At 43.8% G+C, this 13985-nt stretch overlaps 1 protein-coding gene and 2 non-coding genes across 9 annotated transcripts in view; 2 read left to right on the top strand and 1 right to left on the bottom strand.

Moving 5' to 3' along the window:
* Positions 1 to 13985, top strand: part of LOC108162447 (semaphorin-1A) — a 143985-nt gene that overhangs the window by 121512 nt on the left and 8488 nt on the right. For all 7 annotated transcript variants that reach the window (XR_001775571.2, XR_004473093.1, XM_017297189.2 and 4 more), the window contains exons 6-11: positions 9330 to 9434; positions 10387 to 10475; positions 10635 to 10776; positions 10848 to 10969; positions 11040 to 11120; positions 11712 to 11857. Coding sequence is in view for 5 of the 7 variants with exons in the window: in XM_017297189.2 (XP_017152678.2) it covers positions 9330 to 9434; positions 10387 to 10475; positions 10635 to 10776; positions 10848 to 10969; positions 11040 to 11120; positions 11712 to 11857 (685 nt within the window). In the remaining 2 variants the exon portion in view is untranslated. The remainder of the gene's footprint in view (positions 1 to 9329; positions 9435 to 10386; positions 10476 to 10634; positions 10777 to 10847; positions 10970 to 11039; positions 11121 to 11711; positions 11858 to 13985) is intronic.
* Positions 136 to 207, bottom strand: Trnad-guc. Its single transcript has one exon. It is a non-coding gene; the product is annotated as a tRNA-Asp (tRNA).
* On the top strand, positions 7946 to 8017 carry Trnad-guc. Its single transcript has one exon. It is a non-coding gene; the product is annotated as a tRNA-Asp (tRNA).

Genomic DNA, 13985 nt, shown 5'->3' with positions numbered 1-13985 from the left:
ATTTTATGGGTAGCGAAAAATATCATTAGCTTTACAATGCTTGAACTACACATATTACACAGTATTTTAATTCACATTCTTAGTAGAAACCAACAAATAAAGAAGAAAAATAGAAGAAAAAAGAATTTTACATCTCTCCCCGACGGGGAATTGAACCCCGGTCTCCCGCGTGACAGGCGGGGATACTGACCACTATACTATCGAGGATGTTGAGACTCGCTTGTCAGATTTATGTTTTCGTTTAAAGGTAGCCCTAGCTCTTAGACCCAAATAGATCGTAAAGCCATTTAAGAATGTTGGAACATTTCTAATAGCATATTTAATCCAGTAATTAAGGGTCATTTTTCCGCAACATTTGGGGCTTGGGTGTGGCTTCCGTTGTTGGCTTGGATGGTTTTGACCCTGCCGGAGAGCTCGTTAGAAAATAAAGGAGGGCTAATTTATTTTAGCCAACTTAAATTGGCTTAGGCGAATGACCAAAAGAAAACAAATGGCGCGTTATCTCGAAACCGAAGCCAGCGCCCAAGGATGGCATGGGAATTGGGCCAAAGGACACAGAATGCGGGTGCAATGCAAAATGAGAACAACACCAGCAACAAGAGCAGCAACAAGAGCAACAGCGACAGGGACAGGGACAACTGTCAGTTTCATTAAAAACAATGAAATCTGCTAAGAGCCAAAAGTTTAAATGAGCGTCTAACAACTGCGAAGGATGAAAGGACCCTCTCACACTCTCGCACTCACACTCACACTCAGCCTCCCTCACAAAGGGGCACTCGAAAAACTCGGCGAAAAAAGCAGCAGCCAAAAGCGTCTGCAGTAAAATATGTACTCGAAAACAAAGTCCAAACAATAAACCAAATGGCGGAAAAACAAAGAAGAAATGCTTGCAAAAAAAGGACCAAACAAGCACAGCTTGTGACCCTTTTACGGACAATGCACGGACTCTTCTCGTATTTCCCTTTTCTGCTTCTACTTTTCAAAAATGTTGGCACAAAAAAATGTGAGAAGAAAAAAAGCATTAACAAGAAACAATTAGCTGCTAGAAACGAGGACAGCAGGCGAACAGAACGGAACAGGACAGAACCTTTTCATTAGTCGCTTTCCATCCGGCAGGACCTTGAAGAGGTTAAACTTAGACCCTATTACCGAACGAATAGATCAAGTTTGATCCATAAGGCGATCCGATGGCAGGAGTATCTTATTTTTGGGAAGCAGTCTCTCAACTTACAACCTTTTGGCTGTGTTTGCTTTTCATTAGATTGACTCAGCTGTTCGTCAAGTAGAAGCATTCATTATTTAAGGGCTGCTTGTTTCAGCCCTTAAACCTGCCCCTCGTTGGGGATAAATCAGAGGCACTCCGTTCAACTGTGCAGCACTTTAAGGGGAGCCAAAGTCGCGCCCTTGCCTTCTCCACATGAAAACAGGCAACCCATAATTCCCCCAGCCGCCTCTGTGGCATGCACCAAATTTGTAGCATACAATGCGGCGCGGATGGCCCACTAAATTAATGTCTGAGCAATGTTGGCGCCAAACCCCAAGCTTGTCGACGACGCACACATCGCACACATCACAGAATATTACATAGTACGTACGCAGACAGTTTTCATAAATTATGAATTATGCCCTTTGATAGTTTTCCTTGTGGCTTCCTCGCCCCAACGTAATCGATATATTGAGCTCTCAGCTTTCCATTTTGATTGTTGGCCTTTCGTTGGGAAAGTTTTTAACTAAAGGGGAAATTTCATGAGTTGGGGATGCATAAAGATTTCCAAGAAAATAATTGAGTAGGATGGGGTAGATATAGGGGTTATGTTTGGATAGTTTTTTTGGATAGTTTTATTGAGTGCTGTTGAATGAACTAGAAGGAGCTATATCTCATCTCTATGCCTTTTATATCATGCTCTTTCTTAATATCATTCCAACATCATGCTTTTGCATGAAAAATTTACCAAAATTGAAGAGCAGTCGACAGGTGAAAACAGCATGAATAGTTTTAGCTTCCACATTCAATTGTCTCTTTGTTTTCCTCCACACACACACACACGATATTATCCTTACACTCGTTGAGGTGTTGCCCCATCCTTATTGGACAGAGGCTTGTTGTGCTCGTACTCGTACTCGTATTCGTTTTCTTTCTGCATTGCCAATTAGACAGCAAACACATTTGAAATCCCTTTTAGCTGCATAAATCCCAAGCACAGCTCGAGTACGAGTATCTGTGTGAGGAGTGCTAGTCATAGTCCTCTGTGTGTGCATGTGTATGTGCTTCCTTTTTTGGGACTTGTCCAAACGTAACATAATTCATAAGACACACACACACAGATAGAGAGAAAACAGGATAACGACATTTGAGTGATGTTAGTGTGCCACACAGAGAGCGATGGATGGAGAGAGGGGGCACAGCAACAACAAGAGATGGCAGAGAGAATGCGCCGAGGAGGGGCTCGGGAAGACATAGAGTATGTGTGAGATGGTCTGTGATACATCGAGGGAAAGAGGTCCTTGAGTTTGGTGTTAAAAATGAGAGCCAAAACCAACAGACACGATGCATATAACCAGAGATGATGCTGCCTAAACATATAAATTACAGGCAAACTGCCATAAACACGCACCCATCCTCCCATATGGCCAGCATCCCCGAACCCTGCCCCCAACCACCAACCCCCATTAACATCCTGTTGAAACAGTGGACAGGTTTCTTGAGCGTTTCCAGGGTGTTACTTCCTTCCTGAAGGCAGACTGCCTGCCTGCCAGGAAGGAGATGAAATGGATGGGAAGTCCTACTAATCCGGCATCCCCTTGCAGCTTACACGCCCCTAATCTAGATCCGGATCCGTGCTGCTGCCATCGGCATATGTAAATCTTTTTCCAACCAACTGCTTAGAGGAAGAGAGAGAGCTACCATTAATAACAGATAATTACGCCCCGAGTCAGTCCCAGTGCCAGTTCCAGCCCCAGACTTGAGACTCGATTTTAGCCAGAATTGGATGCTCAGATAGTGGTTCTTTGAATGCATCGAATCCAGTCGGATTCCCAGTCGGCCACTTGTCTTGGAAAGCCATGGCTCTCGGAGCCATTTGGCCCAACTTTGTTCCCCAAATCCCAAAAAGAGGGCCATTGGCAAGCTGCCTCTTGGCCAAGACCATTACTTGAATATCCATTTGGGGGCAAACACAAGAAAGACATTAACTTTTAATTTGATCATTTCTAAGCGCAATGCCAGATTCACACAGATGCAGATACGGATACACAGATGCAGAGATGCAAATACGCCTGGGGGAAAGTCAAACTCATTTGGCCCCTTGGAGTGGTGCTTGCAGATTGGAGAGGGGAAAGTGGAGACTGGAGACTGGAGTGGAGTGGAGCGAGCCAACAGCTGATAATTGTGGTGCGCCAATAAAAACCAAATTAAGCTAATTGCAAAATTTGCAAAATCCCAAAGCCAACGACGAGAATGAGAACGAGAACAAGAACAATCAAAAGCATCAGAAGGAAGATGCCCAGAAAATGGTACAATAAAACCGAAAAGAATAATGAAAGTGGAGCAAACGAAATGTGAATCTGCTTCTTGGCCTCCTACTCCTGCTCCCCTTGCGTCTTGTGGGAGGACACATGTTGCCAAAACTTTTCCTTCGATTTCCCTCCACACAGAGTTTGCTCTTTGCCTCTGTCGGTCCTGGGCTGCATTTCTATCAGAGTAGAGTACAAGTGAAATGTAATTACAGCCAAAAATTGATAACACACACACAAAAATGGCCAAGAAAATGTGCACAAATGTGTCGACTACTATGAGAGCGTTGGGCCCTCTGCCAGCGAATGTAATTAAAGACTTGACTTGACTCTACACTCCGTTCGGGCTGGGGTGGGCTGCTCCCATCCCATGAACTAGGAATTTGTGACTCAAGATGGGATCCTCCTGCCATCGAACTAGGTCAGCCACATGGCTGTAATTATATTAATTAATAGGCCAAAAAGTCAACTTTAAAATCGCCATATCCTGCTATCTCTCTTCTGTACCCTCTCCCAGTCAATTTCAAGGATAAACCTTGTGAAAACTACTTGGGAATGCAAAATCGTAAGGCAACAAACTATGTGGAACAAATGGAAAAGAAGGGACAACTGCAGCGACTGCAGTTGGCTTTTCCTTTTGGAAATTTGTCGAATAATGAAAACTTTTTAATGTATTTGCGATGACTCAAAAGTACTCCTAGATGAGTAAATCACTTTATCATACTTGGATTTTTACATATATAATCCGCAACCTTTGTGGCCTTTCATAATTTGTACTCGCCATCTGCAGCGTGGATATCCACAAAAATTAATGAGTTTTAACAATAATTTGGCAACCTTTTACAGGATTTTCGATTCGTGTCCATAGAGTTGAAATGTATACCTGATATCATTGATATACCACCCAAAGTTAAAGTTTTCTATCATTTTTAATGTTTCTTCTACTTTGCCATTTTGTATGGTATTGTTTATGGTTTTTAGACGTTAATTCTTTAGTGGCATTAATGCTGAAGAAAATTAGCTACTTATCATTAAAATGGTTTCAAGAATGTCAAAGCTACGAACTAATTAGTAAATATAAATTATAACAGATGTAGAAGCTGTATGAAGCTATGCAATTGATCCGCTAATATCCCTGGAATAAAACATTAAATGCTGTCCCATTTCCAATTCTGAATATATCCACTCATAAAGTTGTAAACCTCAGAAATTCCTTGGAAATTTCGAAGCAAATGAAGCAATTTAGTCGTGTGCTGCAACTCATTTGATGGGTTGCACCCCTCAGTCGTTGCACAGGAATCGCTTTATGGGAATTATAATGGCTAATGTATGAATCGTTGCATATGCATGTTTGAGTATACAACCAGCTTATGTGTAATTATTCCAAAGCGAGCTATTTAAATGAGGGCTCGACACACCCTGCCCCATGGAACCAGGGAGCCATGGCACTGCCTCGAAAAACAATGGGCCTCTGTTGGCCCTGAAAGTGGGGAGAGAAAAAAAAAACGTAAATTATAAATATGTTCATGGGTGTGTGTGTGTGTGGATATCAAATATTTAAAACGCAACGTTCCGAGCAAAAGCGGACATGAGCGGCATGTAATAAAGTTACGCCTTCCTGCCTGATCCGCTCACCAGTCGCTTTGGGTAAAGGCCTGTGCGGTGTCTGTCCCTTCGGTCTGTCGTCCGGCGTCCTGTCATTGAAAATGAGTGTAATTTATGTATTAGCGTGTGTGCTTGTGTGTGTGTCTGCCGCATAATAAAACATGCAAAAATATGCAAATTGCCGCAGTCAACGCGATGAACTTTCATTACGCCTTGTTCTCGTCATTCTAAAGAGCGTTTTCCGCTCTTTTCCGTTCCGTTCCGTCCCGTTCCATTCTGTACGCTGTTATGAAAATCGATTATGAGTAAGTCACTTAAAGAGTTTATCGAACTTTATGCCACACTGAGAGACGACTGAAGCGATTGCAGCGTGGCCTAAGAAGGCATTCTGAGAAGTGCATAGAGGGGCTCCAGCAGAAGGATAAGGGGGTGTACGGGTACGGGTGCGAAAGAAGCATGGAGCATAGAGTAATTGTAGATGTAGAAGTTTAAGGAGATATGGATGGTGGGTGCTTAATTTGTGCACGCTAGATTGTCATTTAAAATGAGTTAAGTCCCCGGCAATTGCTGCAATGCGGAAAACTTTCCCTGTTCGGGGTCTCCAAGAGACCTGTGTGTCCCGTGTCCTATCTGCCCCGATGCGCGCCTGTTCGTTGGACGTTGGGTCGTTGGGTGGGTCGTCAGGTAACTGGCGTTATAATGAGCAAACAGTAAAAGCAAACGTCGCTGGCACGAAACAATGACGAGGAAGAGACACAGACACAGAGCAGAAGATAGAGCAAGAGTGCGCTGGGCAAAAAGAAAGACTGCGAGAAGGACCCCAGAAAAAGACACACACAAACAAAAACCAATTAGATGCAACGTGGCACAGAGGCGCTGCCACACAGTGAAGGCCAAAGGTGGCAGCCACTTTTCGTGTCCTGTCGATGTTGTGACAAGCGACGGACGGGTTGACTGCCACTGCTACTGCTCCTGGCTGGCTATGGCTATATGTATCTATATCTGTTTCTGTATCTGTATCTGAGCAAGTGGACAGTGGGGATAGTGGCGAGAGGGTCGTTCCATTGTGCAGCTTGTTAGCCAAGGCAAAAAAAAGAATACCCTAAAATAAAGCTATAACAATGACAACTTTTGGTCTCTATGCTAATTGCATTCTCTGTGTTAATCACCTGCCATTCAGCAGCGGTTTTCACACAGCTTCGAGGGTAGATTCACATCTTTAAAAGTGAAAAAAGGAATAGTTTGCACAGATACTTAGATAACACGACATCTGTTGAAGCAGATCAGGAAAAGGTTTACTTTGTGCTAACAGCACAGTGCTGTTCTAAGGTTAGAGAAACGCACTATATACATATGTATCGCTAACGTTAAAATATGTACATTTTTAGGGGTTTCTTTAAAGCTTTTTTAAGGCATATCTATACGGCTGCAAAGATTTTTTTTATTTTCTATGTAAACTTCTAAGAAAATATGTTATTATAAAAAGAATTGTGGAATAATAGACGACAAGACCCCTACGAACTCGTTTCGGTCGTGCGCCAACCCCCGGCTCACTCGCTTTGCTCGCATGCGCCGATATGGACGACGACCCAATAGTTTTTGAATAATAGAGAGATAACTCTAAGATGGATTCCCCAAAAATGCCTATAATATATTTCAAGGATATGTCATCTTCGCTTTTGAATGCTTTTGAATGAGTGGAATGCTTAAATCTACGAAAACCCCTAAAACTTTCTCTAGAAAATCGGCACAAACAATATTTTCCACTTTCTTCTAAAAAATATATAAAAAATACAATACTCAAAATTTAAGATTTTGATTTAACTCTCCGAAAAAGCTGCCCTCACCTATTACCATTCCCTTAACTTTGAAAATTGTTTTTATTGGCCGTTACCATCACCTGTCCCCCGTCTGTGCCACACCCCTAAATGGGGCCTGTTCGCCCCCCCCCTTGAAGCCTCTTTCGCTTGTTGAGTGCCTCGCAGCGGATTCTTGGGGGGTTTCCGGACACGAGCCGATTTTACTTTTCACTCACCGCGTGACTTTTACAGCCTCTTAATTTAAGCACTCGCCTGCAGCAATAGCTCCAAGAGGATGGGGGTGTAATAGCGCCAGGGGGGCGGAAGGAGGAGAGCGGTGTGGCCCGAAATTAATTTGTTGCAGACTCGCGCTTTTAATGTGGCTTTTTGCTGATTTAATGTTCTTGTTCCCCTCCATTCCTCCCTCCCCGCGCTCTTGTCACGTAATTTGCGTTTTCTATTCGATTTTTTTTTTTGTGGGGCTGCCACGCCCACGAGCCTGATGACGAAATTCTATGGTAAATGCGGCACCCCTTCCAGAGATGTAGATATTTTTCATGTTTCAAAAATATATTTAAGCAGAAATATTATTGGACCCGCAGCTACGGCCGCGACTCTACATTTATACCCGACAGTCAGTCGGTGTGGCTGCCCTCCGCCAGGGTACGTACACTGCACGACGCAGAGTGTGTGAGAGAGAGATAGAAAATGAGTTGGCCTCGTGGCCAGGCTACATAGACACTGAAAGTTCATTTGTTCCTTTTGGCGGAAGAGGGCGTGGAACAATTTGGATATCACAGGAGTCTGGATGCACAATTTCATTGCTTTAGCTCTTATAGTCTCTGAGAACTAGGCGTCAAACAAGATCGAGGCTCAATCGACTCGGCTATTGATTCTGATCAAGAATATATGTACCTTATGGGGTCGGAAACGCTTCCTTCGTGGATTTGATTAGATTAAGCATTAGATATGTAAGCTATAAATACTGCTCATGATATCATGACTGATTTGTCGTGCTGTGATCAACATCCTCGATAGTATAGTGGTCAGTATCCCCGCCTGTCACGCGGGAGACCGGGGTTCAATTCCCCGTCGGGGAGAGGTGTCAAAATCTTATTTTTTTCTCTTTTTTATATCCAATATATATATAGCGCCAGAACACACTCTCACTGATTATTCCACAAGCACAAAAACCTGTAAAACTTTCACTATGTCTGAAAATCTCTCTGCGTGTGTGTGTTTGTGTGTGTCTGCCAGGCACTCCTTCCGTCTCACAATCACAATTTTGATAAATTAAAAAGATAACGCCATCTGCAGTTGGCTGTCTCTCGTGTTGCAGCCATAAAATAAATTATATGTAAATAAATTAAGTCCTTTTTGTACCAAACAAAGTTGAGATGACTCAGGCAACCCCCACCCTACCCCTGATCGTCTATCTGCTGCATGCCCCGTCTGTATTAGTCTGCTGCTGTATAGTATCTTAGAAGATGCACGGATAATCTGTGGGGATCAGACCTCCCCGCATCCCCGCAGAGCAATCGATGATTGCATTGGAATCTACAGAGTCTGCGTTTGGTAATGTAGGGATGGACGATGGACTGGGAAGGGAGTTGAGTTTTTGGAGGCCGTCGGCAAAGCCATTTCCGGCCAGACAATAAACGGGCTCTCGGCATTTCCGCTTGCCTGTTTTTCCATATTTCCTTCTTGTGTGCATGTTATTGAAGCTCGACAATGGCAAAGCCATAGCCAGAGCCGGCGACAAGCCCAAGCCAAAGCCAAAGCCAATTCACGGTACAGGCAAAAATCCAAAACAAAACAAAACAAAAAAAAAGAAGCATCCCCAGAAAAAGAAAATCTCATTTATCTTCGCTGAGGGCCGCAGGGACCTCGTCCGATGCCGATGCCGAGGCTTGTCGAAAAGTTTTCGCTCGATGTTGGTGTCGTTTAGCTTAATGGAATTTGGCCAGGACCAACAGGGCGTATGTGTAATGATTTGTCCCAGACAATCAGCAATTGATGAAAATTGTATGAGACATATTTCTAATGTGTTTTCCTCTTCGCAATGAACCATCAACAAAACAGCCGAACAACATGGTATTCTAATGCTCTGCATAAATAATTTTATGGACAAAATGCCCAAGAAAATTGTATCTGTTTCGCAGGTAATAGAAGTTGACACATAATTGAAATTTATTTTCAAATAAAGCCACTGAAAAGTTGATGCAAAATGGATAATAAATGCCGGCCTTTACGTTGATTTTTTGATTGGGTTTTCTGTTGATTTAAGCTCTTTCTGAGAGAATATTCGTATTATTTATTAATAATGTATCTTTATTTCTATCTATTTTGCATGTGCAAATCTTGTGTGACTTTTACTAATCAATCAATTCGAATCCTTCTTTTCATTTGCAGACAATGAACTGTATTCGGGTACTGTGGCCGATTTCAGCGGCAGTGATCCGATTATCTATCGAGAGCCCCTGCAGACCGAGCAGTACGATAGCCTCAGTCTCAACGGTAAGTTGTTGTAACCACTTCTGGTAATTGAAAACGTCAAGACTGTCATGATAACGCCAGCATTCGCCCATTCCCTCATTCCCATTCCCATTCCATTTCCGGGTGCATCTGAGAGGGGAGGGGGGTAGTGCTCCCGCCTCTCATTGTCAGTGTCTCCTGGCCGCCTGCTGTCATATGGCGATTGCGTGCGATTGCCTTTTGCATATTTCAAGGACCTCGGTTTCTCGCTCGCTCGCGTTGCCATGTACAGCTTCCATTAACTGAATCTGAATAGACATGGCACGTTCGACTGTCATTTACCACCGAAGATGAGACCCCCCGTCCGTCCGTCCGTCTGTGTTCATAATTTATATATGGAATGGCCTGCAAGAGGAGGGGTCCTGCCTGCTGCTGCTGCTCGTGAAGGCTGTGAATATTTCATATAGTCCACTGGCAGAATCGAAATATTTGTATTTATCGTTATCCACATATGAATGAATGAATGTGCGAGAGTGTGCGAAGATAATTCTAGATATATGTATGCACGAGCACTCGTACGATTATACTCGCAATTTAAAGTCGAGAGTACCGAATGGGGCTGCCATTAAACTGCTCCTTGAAGCATGCACGACCGAATGGGCCACTTATCCTCGAAATATTCATTACGTAGCCAAAGCTTCACTTGTCCCTAATCATACCTCTATCCCCCACGAAATGAATCCATTCACATGTTCATGTCCCACCATAAACTTAATGCCCCCTTCACTGATACTGATAAATCAGATGACATAAATACTCGACTCATCCCGGAAGGGGAATTGTGTCCACGTGGCGCTCATAAATTCATGAAAATTCGACGAAAATCGAAAACTGTCTGCGATAAAAATGTTTACAATCTGAAAGAACAGAACTGTAAACGCATTTTGATGACTAAACTTTTTTACTATTTTTCCAATATATTTTTCCAATACAGCCCCGAACTTTGTGAGCTCATTCACGCAGGGAGATTTCGTGTATTTCTTCTTCCGCGAGACAGCCGTGGAGTTCATCAACTGTGGCAAGGTGAGTTGTTTTTCCACTTCCCAATCAGTTTAGACAACAACAGCCACAAAACAAAGGCAATCAACGAAAAGCATATTGTTTGTGGTCCATTGTTTGTGGTCAGCAGATTGTCTCCCCCTCACAGTGGATATAAAATTTATATTTTCGTTCGATTTTCAGGCGATTTATTCGCGTGTGGCCCGCGTCTGCAAATGGGATAAGGGTGGACCGCATCGGTTCCGCAACCGCTGGACATCGTTCCTCAAGTCCCGCCTGAATTGCTCGATACCGGGCGATTATCCCTTCTACTTCAATGAGATACGTGAGTGTCTACCCAATTACCGCAATCACAAGAAATATGAGATATTTTTCATTATATTTTCGCATCTTTAGAATCGGCCAGCAATCTGGTGGCGGGAGAGTACGGTTCGATGAGCTCGAAACTAATCTACGGAGTCTTTAATACCCCCGCCAACTCGATACCCGGCTCAGCGGTGTGTGCCTTTGCCCTGCAGGTGAGTGAACGAACCTTTTGGAGTTTTGGAGTCGATACGAAATATTGAATATTCGTTTTGCCATCCGCAGGACATAGCGGATACCTTCGAGGGCCAGTTCAAGGAGCAGAGCGGCATAGGCTCCAACTGGCTGCCGGTAAACAATGCCAAGGTGAGTGCTGCTTCAGGCCAGCAAAAACAATTCCGGGGATACTTGGGTCTCAACCGCAAGTTAGGGCTTGCGACCCGACCGCACTTGGAGGCAGCTGTTGCCATGGAAATTTATGACTTATGGCCGGACAGCATGCCATAAAAATGCCTGGAGGCAAATGTATTTTTCGTTTGGCACAAAATTTGCATTTGCATCTCGGAAATGCTTTTGCCAATTTTGCGGCAGATGACTTCACTGCACATGTCGCCATCGGTTTGGGCGCTTTTCTTCGTTTTTGTCAATTGTAAGGCAGTCAGGCCAGAGTCAAGGGAAGGAAATTATAGGGAAATACCTAAGATGGATAAATCTATATTGAAAGCTCTTTGGTGCCGGCATAACCATCAATATATAGAGAATGGTTTAAGGTTCATGCAACCCTCAAATAAATGATTAATAATACAAAATAATACGAAAAAAATCATCAAAAAAGAAAAAAATTACATAAAAATTAAAAAGCATCCCGAAACGGCTGTCTAATATTTTATATTTCTTTTGTTTGTTTCTTGTATCTCATTCGCTTGCCATTTTCTGGTGTGCTTCTGTTTTTTTTAGGTCCCTGAACCGCGTCCCGGCTCCTGTCACAACGATTCACGAACGCTTCCGGATCCGACATTAAATTTCATCAAAACACATTCGCTAATGGACGAGAATGTGCCGGCGTTTTTCGGTCAGCCGATTTTGGTCCGGACGAGCACAATGTGAGTACAATCAGAGGTCATATAACCAGCAGAGTCACTCTGCTTTGGCCTCATTTTTATTTTGTTACTCCGTTACTTCCGTTTCCGGTGTGGCATGGGGCCAGCAAGGGACTAAGGGAGATGAGATCCGTCCGCTGCGGCAGTGTACATATTTTTTTCCAGCGGTTAAGTGAGAAAAACTGCTGATGATACACCCATACACCCATAATTGTGCATTTGAATACGTGACATCTAATTGGGAGAAGCTATAATGATCTATTCAGCTACGTTTCGTGGAACTTTTTAATGTGGATAGTCTATGGGGTGGCATCCGAATTCTTAGCAGATATTAAACGCTTAAACCACGGGGAATGCAATCAACGAAATCCTATTGGTTTTAATATAAATTTGATACTCGTTCCGGACAGCTCTCGTTGCACATTGAAGCGCTTGCACCTGGAGGCACTAGCACCATATATGGCTTCACTCGTCCATACTTCAATGTTTCAGCACCTGTTCCGCATCCACTCTCAAAATGGAAATTGGCTAAAGGTGTTAGCCAGAGCATATAACCGTAAACTATAACAATCTGAACTTCTGGACGCGGGCGAGGAGGGCAAGGGAGGACTCAGTGGAGTGGTGTGAGAGGAGGTTGGGTCGCTCCCATAAATTATTTCGAAATGCGGATGGAGATGGGGGCTTGAGAATTTAAAAATTCAATTTGGCAACTTTTCCATGTAATTGAGCCACAATTACGAAGCACTGTTGAGATGTGTGGCCAAAGCGGTGAAACTTTAAAGAGGGTAAATCATAAGCGAGAGCCACTGAGCAGCCCTCGACAGAGAGGGCGGGGTACAGGGGGCGTACAGGTGGGTAGGGGTGTGGAGTGAAGCAAGCTGCTGCTCCTGGTACCGTGGGTTCTGGCGTGGCCGGGCCGGGCCTGGCCTGGACTGCTGCAGTGAAGCGATAGTTTGAAGCAAACGAACCGAACCAGCCAGAAGGAAATGCATGGATGCGCCGAGGAGGCAACCCGTAACGAAAATATGTATGCACAACTGAATAAATTAGAATGAAATATGGAACACGTAGCAACAACGCAGACTGCCGACTACCGACTACCGACCTCCTCCTATTCCCCTTCCTCCGCCTCCTGCTCCTCCTCCGCATCCTTATCCCCACATCCCATACCCATTCCCATTCTCATACTCATTCGCATACCCATTCGTGTGCCACATGAGCACACCACAACAAATGCACGGGCAAAGGGTGTGGTGTGGTGCGGAGCGCTGAGTGGATAGAGTGGGACAAGTGGTGTGCGAGTGGGGGGTGCCTGTGGGGGCCCAGTGGTCCCGCAGGGGGAGGGAGAATGGCCACTTTCTGCAACTGAATCATTGCATTTTGGGTCTGAGGCCGGCAACGGATGCGATGCGATGGGATGCCAGAAACAGGGACGGGCATGCATCAGAATTTAATCAAGACCCAAGACTCAATTCAATTGCATAAAAATGTGCAAAAGTTACTCGAACATTTTTTTTGGCTCAACTATTTTCATATGGGAGGAGGGAGAACCCAACGACTGGCGCATTTCCTCTCCAGCTTCCTGGGTAACCCATATATTAAATTAAATTCCAGTTTCTAATAGTGGAAATCTCTATGAGGCGCATAAATTGTGATATACTAAGCTGTGCGAATAATAAAAGAAGCGGCCTAATGAAGTAGGGCAACCAAAGAGAAAAGTACATCCATTTGAGGGTTTTTCTATAAAAAGTATCTAGAAGATGCACCCAAAACGAAGCTGTATAGTTTACTATCCACTATCTTTTAGATACAGCTTCCGAGCGAATGCGAAACAATGCTCTGTGCTCGACGACAATTTTCACTGAGAGAAAGGAAAGGGAGTGTGCGTGCATGCACTGGAAGCGTATATGTATGATTTGATAGAAATATCTTAAATAGAAACTGCTGCTCTGAACAGACACATATCTTTCATTCGATTGCTTGCACTTGAATTGTTAAACGAATATCTTCTACCTAATAGATATTCGGTTCGATAGCTCACCGCTTGACAAGCTTCAATAAATTTTCGATACTTTATCCAAGGACTAAAGTCCAGCTTTGTGACTTACGAGTAGTATACCTTTTTGACTTT

This window comes from Drosophila miranda, chromosome 4 (assembly GCF_003369915.1).
Source record: "Drosophila miranda strain MSH22 chromosome 4, D.miranda_PacBio2.1, whole genome shotgun sequence".
Taxonomy (NCBI): Eukaryota; Metazoa; Arthropoda; class Insecta; order Diptera; family Drosophilidae; genus Drosophila; species Drosophila miranda.
Note: the sequence above shows the minus strand (reverse complement) of the source record. Positions and strands in the feature narration are given on the sequence as shown.